General features: G+C 41.4%; 1 protein-coding gene across 1 annotated transcript in view; it reads left to right on the top strand.

Moving 5' to 3' along the window:
- The first annotated feature begins 529 nt into the window (after positions 1-529).
- The window catches only part of IGF1 (insulin like growth factor 1), a 169,753-nt gene continuing 146,439 nt past the window's right edge, over positions 530-23,843 (top strand). The window contains exons 1-2 of the mRNA XM_075344715.1: positions 530-1,053; positions 12,839-12,995. Coding sequence (XP_075200830.1) covers positions 991-1,053; positions 12,839-12,995 — 220 coding nt within the window. The 5' untranslated portion in view covers positions 530-990. The remainder of the gene's footprint in view (positions 1,054-12,838; positions 12,996-23,843) is intronic.

Raw genomic sequence — 23,843 nt, 5'->3', positions numbered from 1 at the left:
AAGGTAAAAGCCATAGCGCATAGCTATAAAATTATATAACGCAAAGGTTAAACATTGAATACTGCTAAGTGCTGTACTATATAAATAGAAAAAAAAACAGCTGACTTGAGCTTTGAATGCGGATTCTCGGGGGATTGGAATGACATCATCGCCTGTGATCACATACTGACAACCAGCTGCTATTATTTAAATGATCCCTTTATTGTTGTTTTATATACAATTCAGGATCAATGTTTGTCAAACGTTTACTATTTCTTGGAATACTTTCTACATTTCCCGTGGCAAGTTATGTGATTTCATATGGTAACCTATTAGGGTTGTTTATAAAAATAGAGAAAAAAAAAAAAAAATAACATCTGTCATGTCTATAAAAGGTCTACTGTATCATATTGCATATTGCAATAAAAATAAGTCATCATATTTTCCTGCTTGAACTTTTATCACTGCGTACGTCAAACAGCCTGCGCTGATTGCTTGCAGGATTCTACCTACATCATGCAGGCTTCATAGGAAAAAGATGTGAGACATGCACAGCAGCAGACTCCCGCCTGCCATTCTTTTTTTTTTTTTCTTCACTATGTCACCAAAGTGAATTCCTTTAAGTAAAAATAAATATGCTTTGTGATCCAGTCCTGCAGCGCTAAGGTATGATGATGTTATTTGTCAGGCAGCCCAAAAAAAGTCTTTGCTCCAAAAACTTGCCAGAAGAGGGAGAGAGAGAGAGAAAACACAACTGTTCTCCCAGCTGTTTCCTGTCTACAGTGTGTAAATGTAGATAAATGTGAGGATTTTCTGTAAATCCTTCTTCTGTTTGCTAAATCTGACTGTCACTGCTAAAATCAGAGCAGATCCTACGCAATGGAGTAAAGTCCTAATATTCAAATGTGACATAGCTTTGAATATCTCTGGATTTCTTCTTTTTTTTTTCTTCTTCTTTTTCTTGTTATCAGCTAGCAATCTCATTTGCAGACCCTGTACCTAAAAGAAGCTATGGAAAAAAACAACTCTTTCTCATCACAATTATTAAAGTGCTACTTTTGTGATATCTTAAAGGTAACTCATTTCTTATTTCATATGCTTGTATGTTACTATTCTGATGATTCCCTGTGCCTCTTTTATTTCTTAGAATGCTAGAACATTTTTCCCATCTGTCATAGAGCAGTGAATCTGCAGTTTTTCAAAATGCTGAATGTGCATTTTTGTGTATAGGACTTTTTTCTCTAAATTTTAATGCAAAAATGCTAATAAGATGGTCTGTGTATACATTCACATAGTTATGTGCAGCCTGGGATTATTTGGAAACTCAATGATCTGAATGCTTTGTTGCATGACTTTTTAGAGAGTAATGGTATATACCCCTGCATGAAATTTATTGTCTGGATAGTTTCTTATTGGATTGATTGTCAATGGATTAACTCATTGATATTGGAAGGATGTTTATAGGTAAACTTTCTATTTTTTTATGATATTGTGTTGTTTATATTATATTTTAGTTGTTTATTTTACTATTATCAACATATTATTGGAAATGATACTTCTGTTGCTTATTTTACTATTATGAACCTTTTATGTTATACTTCTGCTGCATATTATACTATTATGAACACTTTATATTACTTATTATACTATTATGAACACCTTATATTATACTTCTGTTGCTTATTATACTATGACAAACCTTTTATATTATACTTGTGTTGCTTATTTTACGATTATGAACTTTTTATATTATACTTCTGTTGCTTTTTATACTATTATGAACATTTTATATTATACTTCTATTGCTTATTATACTATTATCAACATTTTATATTGCTTATTATACTATTATGAACACTTTATATTATACTTCTATTGCTTATTATACTATTATGAACATTTTATATTATACTTCTGTTGCTTATTATACTATTATGAACATTTTATATTATACTTATGTTGCTTATTATACTATTATGAACATTTTATATTATACTTATGTTGCTCATTATACTATTATGAACATTTTATATTATACTTCTGATGTTTATAGTACTTCTATGAACATTTTGAATGATACTTTGTGATTTATTTTACTATTATGGACCTATTATTCCACCTGTTTTTTCTATGAGTAGAGGACATATACTGAGTTTACATTAGCTGTTCTCTTCGTGCAGATTAGTTATTCTTCAGTACAATTTCTTTATAATGGTCATCATTTAATTTCCTTCAATTATATTTTTCTATCTCTTTTATACTACTAAGAGATATAATGTTATATTGGGTGCCTGATGAATAATATGCTATATTATTATGCTCTCAGGATTTATTTCCACACCATTGATATCCTTTTTGTTTGAAACATTCAGTCTTATTTGGTCATGGTGGTTATACTGACCTTTTTTGCAGTTGTTGGCCAGTCTTCAAGTTTCCTTTCTCAGCATAAAAAGTTTCTTAGGATTGTTTTTTTTTATATATAACTTGGAATGAGCTAATGCCATTGGATCAGCCACTGCAAACGTTCACTTTAGGCCCAATCCATAAAACATGCAATTGGTTGCCCAATTTTAATTTATTTGTTTTAGGCAGAGAAAAAAAGTGACAAACATATTGTAACAATCATTATGATAATCTCTTTGTTGGCTGCTAGTTTTCTGTATTATTCTGTTTATTCATCTGAATTGAGGTTGAAATGATCTTGGCTAGAATGTGAGTTCAAGATGTTAGTGTGATAGCCTCTGGAAGAAAAAAAGTCTTCCATGCCTAATGGTTCGTTCAATAAATGTGTTCATTTTATGGCTTAAAAGGTAGAGAAATATCAAGGTATGGCTTAACTACTAAATGAATGGATATTTAGGAAATCGCAGTAAATCAACTGTCATTTGGGGGGGCATAAACTATGTTACCATAGTGTGGAAAAAAGAGAAGCCAGTTCTTTTTAATAGCCAAATCATCTATTGTTAACTAACATTTCAGTACCCTTCTATTGATAACAACCCTTTGAGTAGCCTTCTATTGATAACTACCCTTTAAGTACCCATCTATTGATAACTACCCTTTGAGTACCCTTCCATTGATAACTACCCTTTGAGTACCCTTTTATTGATAACTACCCTTTGAGAACCCTTCTATTGATAACTACCCTTTGAGTACCCTTCTATTGATAACTACCCCTTGAGTACCCTTCTATTGATAACTACCCTTTGAGTACCCTTCTATTGATAATTATCCTTTGAGAACCCTTCTATTGATAGCTACTCTTTGAGTACCCTTCTATTGATAACTACCCTTTGAGTACTCTTCTATTGATAACTATCCTTTGAGAAACCTTCTACTGATAGCTACTCTTTGAGTAGCCTTCTATTGATAACTACCCTTTGAGTACCCTTCTTTTGATAACTACCCTTTGAGTACCCTTCTATTGATAACTACCCTTTGAGTACTCTTCTATTGATAACTACCCTTTGAGAACACATCTATTGATAACTACCCTTTGAGTACTCTTCTATTGATAATTACCCTTTGAGTATCCTTCTATTGATAATTACCCTTTGAGTACCCTTCTATTGATAACTACCCTTTGAGTACCCTTCTATTGATAACTACCCTTTGAGAACACATCTATTGATAACTACCCTTTGAGTACTCTTCAATTGATAACTACCCTTTGAGTACTCTTCTATTGATAACTACCCTTTGAGTACTCTTCTATTGATAACTACCCTTTGAGTACCCTTCTATTGATAACTACTCTTAAAAGTAAAGACACCAAAACTTTTACATTATAGGAAACTTTGGTATTAGGAGTATTAAATTACACTGGTTAAAGTTGGGCTGGGTAATATAAGTCTAGAATGTAGACACTGAGCTTTTTTCTTTCTTTTGGCAGGAGTTTTAGCAGACAGGGATACAAGTAATTGTGTGGCCATCATCTTTTATTTATCAAAGCCAACATGTCTGACAAGTTAACCATGTTATTTGACATTTGGCTGTAGAGAAATTAAGCCATAATGCTTACACGTAGTTAAAGAGCCATTTTCCCAAATTGAGCTCCATCACTGGTGTGGTAAATCTAAAGATATTACAAGTATTCCAACATGACTCATTTCAACCAAAAAAAAACACATATTTCCTTATTGTAGTAAAACTTGTTGAATTACTCACTCAAAGGTTTTTATTAAAATTTTATATTTTACCCTCTCATATTTCATTGATCATTGGGTCACGCCCCTCACCCTTTTATACCACAAGCTCAGGACTCTAAGTTAAGGAGAAGAATTGACAGTGATACTGGAATGCATTAAAAACTTTGTCACAAGGCTATGAATGAAAAGGTAAGGACATAGTGCTAAAAAATATTCAAGAAGGTCTTCAAAATCATTTAGAAAGTTAAATCATTTGGGAAAATCATTTGTAAATAGAGGCAAATCGTTGAGTTCTAGCCTACATGATTCAAATTGGCATATATGTTCTTAGACCAAAAGTGGGCAAAGCCAATCCTTAGTAACAATAGAATTTGAGACTTAATAAAAGTTTGCGCTCAAGTCAATTATTAAAATTCATCCAGTAAAGTAATTTTAGTATGTTTTTCTTCTAATTTTCTAATTTTCAATTTTAAATCAAACATTTTATACCCTTTTAAAGTGGCCTTCCATAAATTCTGTAAGCAATGGAGTATTTAACCAGTACAATTACATGGGAGAATTTTTCACATGATAGCAACATGCGTCCTGGCAACAATGGCTGCCTACTTAGCTTATTGACCACAACATTCTTTCATTCTTTCCAAAGTCCTATGTACAATCTATAGAATTTAATATATATATATATATATATATATATATATATATATATATATATATATAACCTGTATATGTTATCAAGAACAGAAGATCAACCCTAAATAGCTTAAAGAAAATCCAGCTTTCTCTTGCCCTATTAACTCAAGACCAGCCTGACTGGATATGGCAATAGCTGGCAGCACCAACATTTCTTTTCTAGCTCAATGTTAGTATAGTGGTGCTTGAAAGTTTGTGAACTTTCAGAATTTTACATTTTTTTCCTGTAAATTTAATTTAATACTACATAAGGTTATCATAACAAACCTAAATATAGATAGAGAGAAGACAATCAAACAAATGAGCCATTTGTCATTTTTTTTACTGAGGAAAATCATACAATATCACCTATCTGTGACAGGCAAAAGTATAAGAACCTTTTACTTCAGTGTCAGGAGTAACCTCCATCTGCAACAATAACTTCATCTAAACAATTCCTGTAATTGTTGACTAGTTTTTCCCATCAACTTGTAGCAATTTTAGCCCACTACTCCTTAAAAACAGCTTCAGCTTTCCTATATTTGTAGGCCTTCACCAATTAACTGCTCACTTCAGGATAATGGGATGTAGGTTGGGGGAGTTTGCGTCAGGTATGGTGGTGATAAGGTAGTAGTGGGGTCATTGCAGGCTGTCAAGTTTCTTGAAGGGTTTTCAGGTTGTATTTGACGCTTCCAATACTCTGCAAAAGTCTTGGAGGCACTTGGATGAGGAACATATAAGTGTGGAGGAAAGAAGGAGGTCTTGGGAGGACCAGAGATTATGTCTTGGAGTAAAACAGGAGATTATTTTGGAGATATATGGAGGAGACAGATTATGGACAGCTTTGTAGGTCAGTGTTCGTAATTTGAATTGCATACGCTGGCAAATTGGGAGCCAATAAAGGAATTTGCAGAGATGAAAAGTAGAGCTGTAGCACTGAGAGAGGTGAGTTAGTCAGACAGGAGAGTTAAGGATGGTATGGAAAGTAACACAAGTATTTGCAATGAGGTCACAGAGGAAAACGTTGCAGTAGTCAAGGTGGGAGAACATAATGGCATCCAGTAGCTTTTTCTTAGATTGAGAGTTGAGGAAGGGTCAGATTCTGAACATATTTTTGTGCTAGTGGCAGCAGGAGGTGGTGAGAGCTTGGATATGCAGTTTGAAGGACAAGGCAGTGTCAAGGGTTACTATGAGGCAGTGGACTTAGGGTATTGGGGAAAGAGTAGTGTCATTTATTCTCATGGATAAAAGATATGATAAAAGATCTTTAGAAATACTTTTTCTGAAGATCTCTTTATCTATGCTAGTGTATACAGGGATGGTTAGGCAGGGATTAGCAATATGCACCCAGAACTGCTCGTGGTTCTGGGTGCATATTGCACCTGACAGGTTCCCTTTAAGTTATGATGGGGAGGACGGTTATGGGGGAAGAGCTATGGTCTGTTATATGGAGGGCTTGTGGTGATTGAGCATAAAAGACTTGCCTCCTTTAGTCGATCTCATCTTATCTTGTGCAGCAAAGTCTTCTGCAGAGATGAGGGAGGTCGGAGGGGGCAGTGGTGGGCGGAAAAGTGCGTTAAAAGTGATGAATAACTAAAGACTATACAAATGTTTTCAAGTAATCCAGTTTAGTAGAAGTGAGGGCTGATCAAAATGTGAACATTGCTTTTTTGAATGCAGTTAAGTCATTTTGCAAGTTTATTTTCTTCCAGAGCCACTCATACATGCTAGACACTCACCCAAGCTTTTTAGTGAAGTTATTGCGCAAGGCTTGTCTATTGATTCATCACTCTCTGCCATGCACAAGAGGAGCGACCAAGTCAATAGCTGATGTGAGCATGGCATCTTAGAAAACACTGGCACAATCTGTGTCATGGAGTGAAGAAATGCAGGACAGTGGTAGAATAGAGTCAGAGAATGTGTGACTGTCTAGATGTGTGAGGTTTCTGCAAGGGTGCACTAGTTGTGGACATGGGGGAGAGGTGAGGAGTCCAGGGATGAGAAGGTCAGTAGATAGTGGTCACATAGGAGCAGAGGGGAGGTTATGAGGTTAGATATGAAGCAAAGGTGGCTGAAGATAAGGTCTAATGTATCCAAGCAAAGAAACAAAGGCGGCATCTCACCATGAGGTTTTTCAGCTTTATTCAAAGCATGTGAATTACAGCATGTGGGGGAGAGGGGTGTGCGGGAACGGCAAGCGAACGACGGCTGTTTCGCGCTGCAACAAGCGCTTTGACTAGTCAAAGCGCTTGTTACAGCGTGAAACGGCTGTCGTCCACTTGCCGTTCCCGCACACCTCTCTCCCCCACATGCTGTAATTCACATGCTTTGAATAAAGCTGAAAAACCTCATGGTGAGATGCCGCCTTTCTTCCTTTGCTTGGATTCTTCAGAACAGTGACTGTGCTGCAGGCTGAGCACCACCTGGAGTTACTAATCTAATCCATTGACGGCTACATACCAGGTCTCTAAGCACAGCTCCACTCCACAGTCTTTGCGCTGCAGTGCCCGATTTTTTTCTTCCTTTTTTTGTAAGGTCTAATGTATGTTCTTCTTTGTGGCTGAGGAGGACCACTGAATAAAACCAAAAGATGAAGGGAGGGACAGGAGTTTAGAGGCTGCTGAATGGCAGGTGTCAGTGGGTATGTTGAAGTCACCCATGATCATGGTGAGAATTTCAGCAGAGATAAAGTGTAGAAGACTAGTGGAGAATTAGACATTAAAGGCTGTGGCTGGACCCAGTGGTTAGTGTATGATGGGCCCTTGGTGGTTGGAGGGAGAGTAAATATGGACTCAATGCACTTTAAAAGAAAGGAGGATAAGGGAGGTTAGAAGTGGGACTGGATTGAAGCTGTAGTTGTTATAAATAAGAGGACTCACTCCTCCACTCTGTTTATTTCCAGTGCAAGGTGTGTGGCGAACTGAAGGTCAACGTAACACAACGCAGCAGGGGACACTGTATTGGAGTTTGCCTGCCATGTTTAATTGAGGCACAGGAAGGATAGATTGTGAGAGATAAAGAGGTTTTGAATGACTTGCAGTTTATTGCATACAAAACGGGCATTCAGAGTGCTCCAGAGAGAGGGATCAGCGAGTGGGTGATCAAGGAATGGGTTTTATGTTGGAGACATTTTGGTATTTTCTAGTAGGTGGGGAGCAATAAGTGGGAAAGTTAATAGGGAGTATCAATTGTGGAGGGCCGGGATTGGGAGATTTATTGCCAACAGTAAGGAGAAGCAGAGAGACAGAGAAGAGGTGGGAGAAGGAGAGTAGCTAGCATGTTTAGTGTTTAAGTAGGAGAGTTCTGAGGTTTAGGAGCAGGTCAGAAGATGAGGTCAGGTGGAGAGGTAAGAGGGAAGGTGAGATATTATATGGTTTAAGAGTATCTCGGTTTGGCAATAGTGAAGGAAAGTAAGGATTAGTGAAGCAAAGACTATTAGTGCAAATGTGACCATGGTGAAAGAGGAAGTTTGAAAAAATGCAAAGGGAAGTGCAGTTAATAAACAAAGGTAGCTCTTATTTTCTGATCACTTCTATGACATTTCTGGTGTATTTCTGCTGTACACTTATAAACCACCCTTATTGAGCTGCACACGCAGACCACAGTCGTAGACCTGATCCACCAGAGGGATACAGCTTTAATTGCAAATCAAAGATGCCAGGTGTGAACAGAAAGAAGGAGTCACAGGAAGACTGGTCAGTCAATTAAAAAAATGGGATGAATTAACAGAGTAGTTAATAAGAAAAGGTTACTATTACACAGTAGGAAATGGAAACAGGAAACATACTTACAACAGACATACACAGGTGTGAATAGTTATCAATGTACAGTATAGGAAAGATGATATTGTAGTCAGGAAACAAACCCACAACAGACATACGCAGGTGTGAATAGGTCTTAACCTAGATGAGTTGATAGATGTTTCTGCTTGAGACAACTGCGGAGATGGTGTCTGCACTTGCCTCCCCCAATCTTCACTACCACTCATGATATAGAATTTATGACATCCAATCCCATTAGAAAGTTTTACCACTGCATACATTTATTACCTATCCAGAGTATGACAACTGTATTATTGCAAAAGTTTGCCATTTGGCATCCCCATTAATTCTGAGACTAGGGGTATCGACATGCTCTGTGTGAATGGAATAGTAGTGCACGTACATGATCACCGTTCCATTTAATATTTTAGGACAAAGGCCTGTGAGAGAATACAATCCATTTTGTATACTCAAAGAAACCATCTTGTCTTATAACTGAATGATGACATAGGGCTCAGCTAACACTGATGGGCGGGAAGTTTCATATTTCTATATACACCCTTGCAGCTCTTATTGGTGCATAGTTCAAAGGAGTTATTTCTTTGTTTGGGGTACTATATAAACTGGTCACATGATGTAATAAAGCAGAACCTTTCAGTACACCACAAAGCATGTGTGCTGCAATGATTTCCCGAGCGCTCGTAAAACAAATCTTATTAATTTGGAGTTCAAGAGACATAGAAGGAGTGTATTACAGTCACAGGCCTCTTTCAGACATCTGTGTTGCACATACCCGTTATAATTGCTGGTGCCATATACATGTAGAAATGATAAGCTGGATACCTCATACTTTATAAAGCAAACCCACAATAATATCTTAGGAATAGCGAATAGGGTCAAGGAGATGTGCAGAAATCCAACAATTGGAATAAAGACTCCTAAAACTTAACTTTTACTAAAGTGAAAGCTTAAAAGTGACAAACAGTCACATAAAAACGTGAACAAAAAAAAAAACACATGCCTGCTGGGTCACAAAGATCAAACGGGCCCAGCACCCATGTGCAGCACAAATAGAAACAAATCCCTGAGACAGTTTCAGGAGCAATACAAAGTTTCTCAACAATCTCAAAGTATTCCCATATTATCCCGTAAGGGGAACCGCCCACCCAAAGGGAAAATCGGGATTATTATAAGGGAAAAATAGTGAGACCAGATTTTAACCAATCAGAACCACTGAACATCATATGCACAATATGACAATCCGTGTGAAAGATATGGTAAGATCTCACCAGAAGATAGGCTCATCTATTGATTCCCATCACAGGATATTCAAGCATGGTCAACCTTCCTCTTTTTTAGTCGCCACCTTCCTCCTGTTTATTCAAACATGGATGGAATAGTACTGCATGTACGTGATCACCGTTCCATTCAATACTCTAGGACAAAGGCCTGTGAGAGAATACAATCCATTTTGTATTCTCAAAGAAACCATCTTGTCTTACAACTGAATGACGACATAGGGCTCAGCTAACGCTGATGGGCGGGAAGTTTCACATTTCTCTACACACCCTTGCGGCTCTTATTGGTGCATAATTCAGAGGAGTTATTTCTTTGTTTGGGGTACTATATAAACTGGTCACATGATGTAATAAAGCAGAAACTTTCAGTACACCACAAAGCGTGTGTGCTGCAATGATTTCCCGAGCACTCGTAAAACAAATCTTATTAATTTGGAGTTCAAGAGACATAGAAGGAGTGTATTTCACTCACAGGCCTCTTTCAGAGGTCTGTGTTGCACATACCCGTTATAATTGCTGGTGCCATTTACATGTCAAGATTTTTTCACAGCCCTGTGTCCATGCAAAACTCATGGAGATATGTTTATTTCTTTCCGGTATCACAGATAAAAAGGGCCAATAGAAGTCTATGGGTCTACAGTATATAGTGTGTCTACAGACGTGTATATTACCTATTCTGTGATAGGATTATGAATAATGCATGTTGTAAGATTGATTTAGGGACTGGCATATATAAACCCAATTTCTAAAAGGTTTTTGCTGAGTAAAATGTAAAGAGAAAAAATATACAATGATTTGGAAACCTCTTATAGTCATATTTTAGCCAAAACAGAACATAGAACACAGATCAGAAGATGAAAGTTAGTCATTTTTCCATTTCATTTGATAAAGCTAACTCATTTAGAAATTGATGGCAGCAACACAACTCAAATGAAGTTTCACAAGGTTAACAAAATGCTGGAAAATTAAATGGTACTAATGAAAAAAAAACTGGACGGTCAATTTTCAAGTAAGGCACATAACTGTGCATAAAAAGAGCATGTTAAAAAGGCAGAGTCTCTCAGAAGCAAGGATGGTCAGAGGCTCACCAATCTTTGAACAACTGTGTCGAACTGTTGTGGAACAATTTCACAAAAACATTTCTCAATGTAAAATTGCAAAGACTTTGAATATCCTCTCACCTACAGTGTCAGAAAAAGATGTTAAGATTCTGGCAAAATCCATGCTCACAAGGGAAAAAGCTGATGGTTGATATGAGATTCTTGTGATCTACGAGCCCTATAGCCATACTGCATTAAAAACATAATCCAGTCATGTAAATAAGGGAATGGGCTCAGCAATACTTCCCACAAATTATTGTTTGTGAACACTGTTACACAGCTGTCCCTGGTGCACTAAACTTTATTGTGCTCCACATTGGGCTTTGCAAGTAACCCAGCATGCTCTCATATGTTGAGCTTCCAAGGACACACCTCTGTCTTGGTATTAAAACTTCAGTGTTCCTAGGACTTTTGGATTGTTTCTTCACAGCAACCCGTCGGCGGTTCTCAGGATATCTCCTATATGCCTTTACCTACTAGTACCTCTACAACTTGTGTATGGCGTCCAGTGGCACAGCTACCTAGTTGCTTGCAGTTTCCAGTATCGTACAAGCTGCCCGCGGTTTCAAGATGTTTTCTTGACTGTCTTTGGTTTCCATTTCTACAGCTACCTACTTGCCTGCAGTATGTCAATTCTCTGCCTTCGGTTTCCAATAACTCTGCTATCTGTGTCCTGCTTGCTTCACTTGTCTGCTGCACCGATGCCCATGCTCCCTGTGCCCACCCAGATCTTGGGCTTAGAGGACATACCTCAGCTAGTTAGTGAGAGGCTAATACACTCTTTGTCGTGCAATCTACAAATGCAAGCCGATACTCTATCATGTGAAAGAGAAATATATCCACACAGTCCAGAAACTCTGTTATCTATTCTGGGTCAAAGCTCATTTACAATGGACTGGAGCAAAATGGAAAAATTTCATATGGTTAGATGAATCAAAATTGGAAATTCTGTATGGTAGCCACAGACTCTGTGTTCTGCAGACTCAAAAGGAGAGGGCCCATCCAGCTTCTTCTCAGCACAGTTCAAAAGTCTTCATCTCTGATACTAAGGAGTTGTGTTAGTGCTTATAATATGCGCACCTTATACATAATTTCTGAGCATTATACAGTGGTTTTAGAACAACATATGCTCAAATCCAGACAATGACTCTTTCAGGGAAGACCTTGTTTATTTCAGTAAGACAATGCTAAACGACACATTGCATCCATCACAACAGCATTCAGGTGATGAACTGACCACATGCAGTCCAGACCTTTCACCAACTGAAAACATGTGGCACATTATGAGACAAAAAAATCTGGCAAAAAATAACCAAGACTGTTGAGCAACCAGATCCTATATCAGACAAGAATGGGACAACATTTCTCCCCCAAAGTCTAGCAATTGGTCTCCTTACTATCCAGATGTTTACAGACTATTGTAAAAAGGAGAGGGGATGCTACACAATGACAGCCATAACCTTGCCATAACTTTTTTGAGATACAGTATATTGCTGCCATGAATTTTTAAATTAGTTCATTTTTTTCAGTTAAAATAAAAATATGTCTAACTTTAAACCTCTCCTATGTGTCCTATGTTCTGTTGTGAATACAATATGGCTAGAAGAGATTTCCAAGTTATTGCATCCTTGTTTCCTTTACATTTTATACACAGTCTACACTTTTGGGGGACTTGGAGTTGTATAAACATATACTACTTAGTAGACATTTCTGGTACAACTGGCAGATTTATATACCCAAGTTCTATAAAATAACCTACTCAGTAATATTGGTCTTATATTGATATCAGGCACTGTACACATATTTCTCAAACATACTATGGTAAAGTATAGTATAGTATATATCCTTAACTAATGTTATGTCATTTTTTAATTTCACAGGTCAAGATGCATACTATGTCCTATCTTCATCTATTTTACCTGGGTATATGTCTACTCACTTTAACCCATTCAGCCACTGCGGGCCAAGAAACACTCTGTGGTGCTGAGTTAGTGGATGCTCTTCAGTTTGTGTGTGGAGACAGGGGTTTCTTTTTCAGTAAGTTATTCTATTTCTGTTTTTAATTTTATTGATTACTTATCTTTTAATGTCAGAAGATTATACATGTGTCATGCTGTTGTGCATTCCAGGAATTAGTTACAAAGCTCATTTTCCTACACATCAGAGGTACTGTATACGTAGCGTATCACAGATCGGAAATTCCTATGTACACTGGAGATCAAAATTAGAGAACAATCTATGGTCACTTGATTTTTTTCAGAAATAATGTAATCTACATTGATCAGCATTTGAAGGTTTTTGTAAGGGGTGCACCATGCCATTAGAGCAGTGTTTTACAAAATATCCAATGTTTATCAACACAAAACCTTTATTTTGCCCAAAACGTGATGATCATAATTAGAGAACAGCAATGACTGTAGCACAGAGAAAGATTATAAGTAAATTTTCTGAAGATAACAACAGTCACCAATCAATAGGCAGTGTACAGGCCTTTGCTTTGAATGACTTCAGCACATCTGCCGGCCACAGGACATTAGTCTCACACTGCTCTGGTGTGATTTTGGTCCACTCTTCTTTCAGTCTCTTTCACAGTTCTTTGACTGTTGTGAGTTTCTTGGCCATAACTTTGTCACCAAGGATTTTCCAGAAGTTTTCTATTGGGTTTAGATCAGGACTCTGGGCTGGCCATTTCATTGTTTCAATGTTTTCTGTTTCAAGAAACTGTTTTACCTGTTTTGTTGAGTAACAGGTGTCTTTGTCCTGCATGAAAATTGCTGGCTGATTTAGTGATGAACCCAAGTAAGGAACCACGTGTTGTTAAAGAAGGTTCTGATACACACTTGCTTTCAGTCTACCATGTATGAGAGGTCCATTTTCTCTGGCAGAAAAAAACATTCCCCAAAACCATGATACTTCCTCCACCACCTTTCACGGATTTCTTTGCACACTTTGGGTTCATTCTTTCACCAGTTTGTTGATGAACATAATGTTTCCCATCAGACCCAAATAAAGTAAACTTGCTTTCATCACTAAAATGAAGTGTGGATCACTTCTCTGTCCACACAACATGCTCCTCACCAAAGGTGAATCTAGAATTTGATTATTTCTGCTAATGAAAGGTTTGGTCACTGCAGAGTGGGCTTTCAGTCCAAATGCTCTTAAATGTTGTGACACTGTATGACGAGATAGATCCTTACCCTGTTCAGTGCTGAACTGGCAAGCAATCCCAGCTACAGTGTTGAAACGATTACCCATGGAGATTCTCCACATTATCCTGTCCTCTCTTGCATTTGTCTTTAGAGGGCGACCAGCTTTCTTGGGGAACTTGAAAGAATTTGTGATGTTGTAAAGACACAATATTCTCAAAATCACAGACATGGAAAGACCAACTTCTCTTGCAATGGCTGATAGACTGACCCCTTTGACCTTCATCTGGACAACCTGCTGCCGGAGGGTTTTGGTTACTTTGGAACGACACACCATTTTGCAAAGTCAGGGGAACCTGGAAAGTTAGGCTGCCAGTTAAATAGGGTTTGTCTGATAATTAAGGAAATTAGCACCAGGTGCCAGATTAAAGGTACCGTCACACTTAGTGACGCTCCAGTGATCCCACCAGCGATCTGACCTGGCAGGGATCGCTGGAGCGTCACTACATGGTCGCTGGTGAGCTGTCAAACAGGCAGATCTCCACAGCGATCAGAGATCAGCCGCCAGCCACCAGCGACCCGTGTAACGACGTTGTGCTTGGTAACCATAGTTACCCGATGTGTACCTTGGCTACGTGTGCAGGGAGCAGGGAGCCGGCTTCTAGAAGCTGTGGACGTTGGTAACCAAGGTAAATATCGGGTAACCAAGCAAAGCCTTTGCTTGGTTACCCGATGTATACCTTGGTTACCAGCGTCTGCAGAAGACGGCTCCCTGCACATTCAGATCGTTGCTCTCTCGCTGTCAAACACAGCGATGTGTGCTTCACAGCCGGAGAGCAACGACCAAAAAATGATCCAGGACATTCAGCAATGACCGGCGACCTCACAGCAGGGGCCAGGTTGTTGCTGTATGTCACACACAGCGTCATCGCTAGCAAGATTGCTGTTGCGTCACAAAAACTGTGACTCAGCAGCAATGTCGCTAGCAATGTCGCTTAGTGAGTCGTGGCCTTAACACCAATAACTTGCAGATATCTGAAAGTGTTCTCTAATTTTTATCAGTGTTCTTTTTCATTTAACTCATTTACATTTTTAGTATGTGCTTTACAATAAATTCAATTTATGGAATAAGCTTAAAATACTGCGAGTTTACTCATGTTAGGATATAATCACTTAAGACTACACCATAAATGCAACTTAGGAAATTGTGTGGTGTTCTCTAATTTTGATCTCCAGTGTATGTCTAACTGGTATCTATATACATATTGTTCTTAAAGCCTAAATAGATCAAATCTCTTAGATGTTTCGTTATGTCTTCCTGGTTTTAACCTTCAGATTTTTGTTTTCTATCTCTGCACATATCTTTTATTAATAAAGTTCTTTGCCTGCTTGAATATCTTTCTTAGTCTTTTACTGATGCTGTTTGCATCCTGCTTGTTACTTTTTGATTTTGTCATTCTTCTTTCTTTGATGATCTTTTGGGTCTATTCTTTTAGCCATGGCTGGGTTCTCTTCTACCTCTCGTTTATTGTCTTTCTGGCTTCTTCAGTAATAATAGTCCTTATCTATGTCCATAATTCCTCAGGCTTTCTTTCATCCTTGTCCAGTGATAGAAATCAGTTATGCAAACTGTTAATATAAAACTTCAGGTTTGTTGGTCAAATCTAAGTTGGAAATAACCTGTTGTCGAGTCATGATCAGTTCCTCTGTCAGCTTATGACTTTGTTTTTGTGGTAATGATCAACTACCTCCATTTTTGGTAAACACATATGTAGTCAATCTGATTCTTATAGGCCCCATTCGGTGTTGTCCATGTGTAGAGTCTTAATTTGTGATTTTGGAAAAAGGTGATTATGACAGACAGTTGATTTGTCTTACAAAAATCAATGAATCCTCTTCAAGCCTTGTTTAGTTTGCCAGGTCCAACGTTTCCAACAACGATTCCATGTTTGCTGTGACCCACTTTGTCATTCGTCTCCTATGATAATGAGTAAGTCTTGTTTTGGCATCTTGTCAAATTCTTCTTGAATTTGGTCATAGAACAGTTGAACGTTTTCCTCCACAGTATCTTTTTCATACTTGAGACACCAGGGATGTTGAGATAAGTAAAAACTGCTCATACTGAAGTCCATCTTTCTAATATAATACTAAATATGCCAGAGTGCTGAGCTAAGAAGATAAGAAGCTGCTCAAACTACTGTAAATCATGTATTTCTGATTTAGTACTAGCGATAAGAGGGGTCCTGAGGTACGAAGAGGCTGCTCAAGCTGCTGTCCACACTGTCTATCTGATCTAATGCTGGAGATAACAGGGTTGATGAGGTAAAAAGAGGCTGCTCACACTGCTGTCCAGCTGGTCTTTCTGAAAGCTCATCAGTTGCTGTAACGTAGAGATAGCTTGATAGTATGTTGTAAAGGTTATGGTGGAGCTTTGTACTGCACTGCATGTGTTTATGTGCTTACTTCTTATTATATTAACATTCTGAGATAGGCTTGTGTAAGTGTAACAAGACAGCATCCTTTTTAAGCGGTTATCTTGTACTATTTTTTTTCCCTTTAGGCCTAAAGGCCCCGTCACACTAAGCAACATCGCTAGCAACATCGCTGCTAACGAACAACTTTTGTGACGTTGCTAGCGATGTTGCTGTGTGTGACATCCAGCAACAACCTGGCCCCTGCTGTGAGGTCGTTGGTTGTTGCTGAATGTCCTGGGCCATTTTTTAGTTGTTGCTGTCCCGCTGTGAAGCACAGATCGCTGTGTGTGACAGCGAGACAGCAACAACTAATGTGCAGGCAGCAGGAGCCGGCTTCTGCGGAGGCTGGTAACCACAGTAAACATCGGGTAACCAAGAAGCCCTGTCCTTGGTTACCCGATATTTACCTTCGTTACCAGCCTACGCAGCTCTCACTGTCAGTGCCGGCTCCTGCTCTGTGCACATTTAGCTGCAGCACACATCGGGTAATTAACCCGATGTGTGCTGTAACTAGGAGAGCAGGGAGCCAGCGCTAAGCATTGTGCGCTGCTCCCTGCTCTGTGCACATGTAGCTGCAGCACACTTGGGTAATTAACCCCATGTGTGCTGTAACTAGGAGAGCAGGGAGCCAGCGCTAAGCGGTGTGCGCTGCTCCCTGCTCTCTGCACGTGTAGCTGCGTGCACTGGTAACCAAGGTAAATATCGGGTTGGTTACCCGATATTTACCTTAGTTACCAAGCGCAGCATCTTCCACACGGCGCTGCTGGCTGGGGGCTGGGACACTGGTTGCTGGTGAGCTCACCAGCAACTCGTGTAGCCACGCTCCAGCGATCCCTGCCAGGTCAGGTTGCTGGTGGGATCGCTGGAGCGTCGCAGTGTGACATCTCACCAGCAACCTCCTAGCAACTTACCAGCGATCCCTATCGTTGTTGGGATCGCTGGTAAGTTGCTTAGTGTGACTGGACCTTAAGAACTAACAGTCAGGTACCATCCTGTTCTGCCCTGCGCCAGCTAACAGTAGCGGACCACTCCTGACAGCAATTCTGCTGCTTCATTTGACCTCACATGAACAGACCTGCTCTTGCTCTTTTGGTCTGCTCTGTGGACAGAGCGTGACTGGCAACCTCATGCTGATTGACAACCAGCTCCCTGCAGTGAGGCATCAGGGAGCCAGCTGTCAATCTGTTTGACATCGCAGTAATACCCCCTCTACACAGCAGAGCGTAAGATAATCAGCTGATTTGTTGATGTGAAATCAGCAGAAGTAGGGGTATCGCCAGCAGAAGCATTCTGTGTCCGCTCTGAGCCAGCAGAGATCAGCGCTGTGCAGAACAGGAGATAATTAGCAACTACCTGCCTTTTAGTTCTTAGCCAAAGGAAATAAAATTAAATAGACCCAGATAACCCATTTAATGAATGATAATGAACTCCTTTAAGATAGTTTGCTGAAGACGTTATATCTAAGCATTCATGCACAAAGGTACAGAGTATGTACAGCAACACTGTACAGAGGCACATGCCTTTTTAAGCATAGCAATTCAGGCTCCACTGGGCATAGTATCTACAGATATATTTTTCTGAAGAATTCCAAGTAGCACATCGTAAACTCACATGCATTCTGGAGACAATGACTATTTCAGCATTATGTCTGCGGAGCTCATAAGCCCGCTGGAATGTCACAGGCACTTGTGGTGCAAAGAGAAAATGTTTATTGTTCTCCCGCAATGAGGCACAGTAATCTTGGCGGTTACTGTCAATTTAAGTGATACAAAGCGTAAAAGATACAGTCTCTAAAGAGATGAAGAGGGTTCATGGTTATTCCAAATTAGATAATACTCTTGAAAAATAGAATTATTGGAGGAAACTGACACAATTCTTGTGGTATGATGATCAGGAAGATGACTGTTGGCTCTTTCCAAAACCTTCTATATAGTATCAGCCCAGCAACATTGGGCCCACCAGAGGACTTGATGCTCAGCCCCCACCTATACAAAACCAATGCATTATCATGAAACCAGTTTTTGAGCCAGGGATCATTTCTGTCAGGCACTGGGCTTTCCTGTTCGATCGGTCATCATATGTGATGTGTATACTTGTGATTAAATTCAAATTATTCTGCTTCTCTGAATGCTAATATTAAAACCGAAAGAGGCGTCAATCAGCATATGGCCAGATGTGTACAAATCACATATGAGATATCATGTGACAACTTATCGAATCGGCAAGCAGAGCCAAATCCTAAGGGTAAGCACACACAGGGAGAAAAACGGAGCAAGTGGAATGCGATAAAAAATCGCGTTCCACACGGACCAAGTTTACTCTATGGGCCCGTGAGCGATTTTTTTTTTTTCTCAGCCCTAATCGGACAGAGAAAACAATCACAGCATGCTGTGAGTAGAATCTGATTCGTTTTCACTCACACTCATACAAGTCTATGGGTGCGAGAGAAACACCGCATTGCATTTGCATTACACCGGCGTAACGCGAGTGCAGTGCGAGAATCGCAGCAGCTGACATGGAGAGATGGGAAGATTACTCCTTCCCTCTCCTCCCCAGCGCCCACCCCCCTCCTCCGTGACTGTGCTGTGATCGTAGCATTGCAACACAGTGGCATGACACTTGTATAACACTCGGCTTGCAACAGAGCGGGAGCAGAGTGTAATGCGATTGACTGGCAATAAAGCCCATGTGTCCCCAGCCTAACAGTGAGAATACTCCACATTGTTAAGATTTGGCATGATACTGTGCCTAAAGGCTACTTTACACGCTGCGATATCGGTCCCGATATCGCTAGCGTGGGTACCCGCCCTCATCTGTTGTGCGATACGGGCAAATCGCTGCCCGTGCCGCACAACATCGCCCAGATCTGTCACACATACTTACCTGCCCGGCGATGTCGCTGTGACCGGCGAACCGCCTCCTTTCTAAGGGGGCGGTCCGTGCGGCGTCACAGCGACGTCACTGAGCGGCCGCCCAATAGAAGCGGAGGGGCGGAGATGAGTGGCCGGAACATCCCGCCCACCTCCTTCCTTCCTCATAGCGGCTGGGAGGCAGGTAAGGAGAGGTTCCTCGTTCCTGCGGCGTCACACATAGCGATGTGTGCTGCCGCAGGAGCGACGAACTACATCGTTACTGCTGCAGTAACGATAATCGAGAATGGACCCCCATGTCACCGATGAGCGATTTTGCACGTTTTTGCAACGATGCAAAATCGCTCATCGGTGTCACACGCAGCAACATCGCTAATGCGGCCGGATGTGCGTCACAAATTCCGTGACCCCAACGACTCCGCATTAGCAATGTCGCAGCGTGTAAAGCCCCCTTAAGGCCCCCTTCACATGCACGTCTCTCCGGTACATGTTAGGTCCGTTTCTGCACGTACCGGAGACACGGGCACACGTAGACCCATTAAAACCAATGGGTCTACGCACACGTGCATGTTTTACCATGGAACGTGTGTACGTGTGGAGCATATGCGTGTCCATGTGTTCCACACGGAGACATGTCCACGTTTTCTCCGGCATCACGGGTGTCACACGGCCCGCATACGGACCACACGGATGTAGTGTGGATGCGGTCCCGTGTGACACGCGCCAGAGAAAACTCACGTGTCAGAGAAAAAAATAACAAATCTTTACTCACCTTCTCCAGCCCTCCTGTCTCTGCTGCTGCTGTCACTTGCTGCCGACCGCCGCTCATTATGCTCATTTAATATTCACTTCACTGCGGCCGGAAGCAGCAGCAGCGGGGAGTCGGCAGAGCTGGAGACCGAAGTTCAGCACCACGGACAGCGACGCCAGGGACAGGTGAGCAGAAAGTTTCCGTTCTCCGTGTGTTATCACGGAAAACACACGGAGAACACACATAGTGCCATAAACACGTCTCACGGAGGGGAAAACGCACCTTTGACACGTCCGTGAAACACGTGCGTGATTTTCGCGGACGTGTGAAGGGGGCCTGAAGAAGATTAGCCCTGGCCTAGAAAACCCTTTTGATGAAGATGCAAAACAACAGATTGGTGAGAGGTGTGCTGTGAATCTCCATAAATGTTCACATTCGACCTTTGCAAAAGGCTATTACAGCTGATCATTAGGGGTGCTGGATGTCAGACCCCCACTAATCTGATATCAGTGACCTAGAAGAGGGATATGTCATTAATGTAATTCTTACAAGGAAGTTTTACCTACTACGATGTTGATTTCATGGCTCCATTTGATTATGATGCCAAAAAAAGTCCTCCCCCCACATAGAGCATGATATGCCACATTAAATTTGCCCTAACAAAGTACAAGTACAAAAAGGTGACCCCCAGAGTGACACCAGCAAAACATGTAATCTTTGCTCAGTTCCCTATGCAATGTGATTACCCCACAGCTCCTCTAAATACAGTATGGAAGTGAGACAGGTCCCTATATACAGTATGATCCCGCTACAGATCCACTATATAAAGTATGGGGACCCCATAATTTCCCTATTTGCAATTTGATGATCCAATAGCTTACCTATATGCATTATGAGGGAATCATAAATCCCCTATACACAGCTCCCTACTTACAGTATAATGCCACCCCCTTGTCTTTTATACAGTAGGATAGCCTCACCAGTTTACCTGTAGAGTATGATGTTTCCCACAGCACTTATGTATGTAGTATGGGCATTCCACAGCTCCCTTTATACAGTTTGATGTCCCCACCGCTCCTTATATACAGTGTGAAGGTCCTACAGCTCTCTATATATAGTATAATGTTTCACATCTCCCTGTATGATGGCTCCACAGCTCACCTGTATACAGTATGGGAGTCCACAACTCCCTATATACAGTATGATGTCCCCACAGCTTCCAAATATGCATTATAGAGGCACTACAGTCACCTTGGGAGGCGGGTCGGATATACGTCACTGTACGTGTGTTTTTTAGAGGTTCCGGCACCACTATTAAAAGGCGCCTTTTTCAAAAATATGCACACACGTCCCCTGAAGAAGTGGGAAACGCGCGTCGGGATAGCGGACGGTCACGCCAATTACTAAGACAGGTCAGTGTATCTCTACATCACCGTGGGCTGCATCAGCCCTTCAGGGGAAGTAATGGTTGGAGGAGGAGACGCTCGGTCACTGGGGGTCATTTCACCTGTAATGTAATTATTTAGGTCTCACTTGTATTTTAAGTGGCATCAGTCTGACTGGGTCAGGTAGAACCCTTGCAATTGTGAAAATCAGGATATCGATGCTAGTGAGAATTATAATAGCGGTCTAATTTTGATATTAGCCATACAAGTTTTTTCCTCCAGGGGTTGTTGCAGTAATCACAGGTGAAGCTGAATAATAGCTACTAGTTATTGAAGATGCAACCATGTTTAGACGGCAATGTAGAGTTAACTGGTATAATATGGGTATGTTGACATGTCCAGTGTGATAATTTTGAGATCTCTTGCTTGACACATGTAATTGTTAATACATTTTTTATATGAGTAAATAAAGTTTAGCTTTTTAGGTTAAACACCGTCCCTAATGGTTCTTGTGGCTATAAAGTGTTTCTGGTGTTAAACCTGAGTATGAGGGTCATAGATTTAGGACAAATGACGCATATAGCTCTCTATATATAGTATAATGTTTCACATCTCCCTGTATGATGGCTCCACAGCTCACCTGTATACAGTATGGGAGTCCACAACTCCCTATATACAGTATGATGTCCCCACAGCTTCCAAATATGCATTATAGAGGCACTACAGTCCTTTGTATATAGTATAATGTCCACACAGTTCCCCAATATATAGTATGTGGTACCACAGTGACCCGATATACAGTATGGGGGTTACAAAGCTCCCCTACATGGAGTAAAAAGCCCCCACAAGTAATGATTGACAAAATATTTAAAATAAATTACTCACATTGCCTTGTTCTTCAGACATGCTGTTGGTGCTGGTCTATGTATGGTGTGCTCTGTGGCTCAGTACAGTAGGCGCAATTTTGTGATGTCATCTCACTTGTCTTATCCAGTCTCAGACGTACGTGCTAAATGATAGATGAGGGAGCCATTAGCTCTATTCACCATTGTATTCAACAGTATCTGCATTCTCACAGTGCAGATACTGTTGAAATCCAGATGGTGATGGTGACAGCACCAGCCTGTCATTTAGCAGTGGATGTTCCTGAACTAACAGGGCTCTTAGCACCCATAAGGTCAGCTGCTACTGTCGCGGGCGGAGGAGGGAACGCTGCGCTCTCCCACTGCTTGGGTCCGGCTGCTGCTGCCGCTGCTCTGTGGTGGCTCGAGCGGTGGGCCGGATCCCGGGGACTCGAGCGGCGTTCCTCGCCCGTGAGTGAAAAGGGGGGTTTGATTGGATGGTGGGGATTGGATTATTGTCCGTGACGCCACCCACGGTTGTGGTGAAGTTAGTGACACCACTGCTGCTCTGGACGGGGATCCCGGGAGCGGTGACAGGGAGCAGCTTTGATGTTAGTTCTCTCCTCCGTGGGTAGGGGGTTGGTTGTCCCGGGGCCCGGTGATGGGGTAGGGATGGATGACAGGCGGGTTACAGGGCCTGGTGAGGTGCAGGGTCGCGGGGGCAGCGCTGTGCCGCACGGCACGGTGGTACTCACTCAGCCAATGATGAGGACACAGTTCTCGGTAAAACACACGGCTGGATGGACGGGTCCCACAGACGGCTGCGGTGTTTCTCCTCCCGGCAGGTTGAGGGTGACTGCCTTTCCCTGCACCTATATACGGTAGATGGTTCCAATGGGTTCCCACCGGTAACCCGCTCCCCAGCTTGGATATCGGCTGGAGGAGCCCCTTCTGCCCGCAGGCTCTGGCCCTGGGAAACGGTTACCATGGCTGTGGCGGTGTCTCCCTCTCTTGGTTGGACTGTTGCCTTCTGTCGGGACTTGGCTACTGGGAAACCCAGGAGGTTCCCTTCACTAACGAATTCGGCAAATTCACGGCGACTCCTAGCCTTGCCGGGGTCCGTAAGCCCCTGCCAGATGGTGCTGGCTTCTCTTTGCGTACCGGTCCGGTACCGCCGGGCCACCGTCCATCCACGGTCCTTACGGTTGACTCCGATAGGCCACTCCTGCAGACGGTCACCACCGTCTGCCAACCTTGCTGTACCGCCCGGGCCACACACCCGGACACTGTCAGTTAGTTGCTCCACTACCACTCTCCTTCCTTCCACTTTCACCTCCAAAGCTAAACTGTTTACTTTTCCCAACTCCAGGACTGTGAACTCCTCGGTGGGTGGGGCCAACTGCCTGGCCCACCCCCT

Source organism: Anomaloglossus baeobatrachus, chromosome 4 (assembly GCF_048569485.1).
Source record: "Anomaloglossus baeobatrachus isolate aAnoBae1 chromosome 4, aAnoBae1.hap1, whole genome shotgun sequence".
Lineage (NCBI taxonomy): Eukaryota > Metazoa > Chordata > Amphibia > Anura > Aromobatidae > Anomaloglossus > Anomaloglossus baeobatrachus.
Note: the sequence above shows the minus strand (reverse complement) of the source record. Positions and strands in the feature narration are given on the sequence as shown.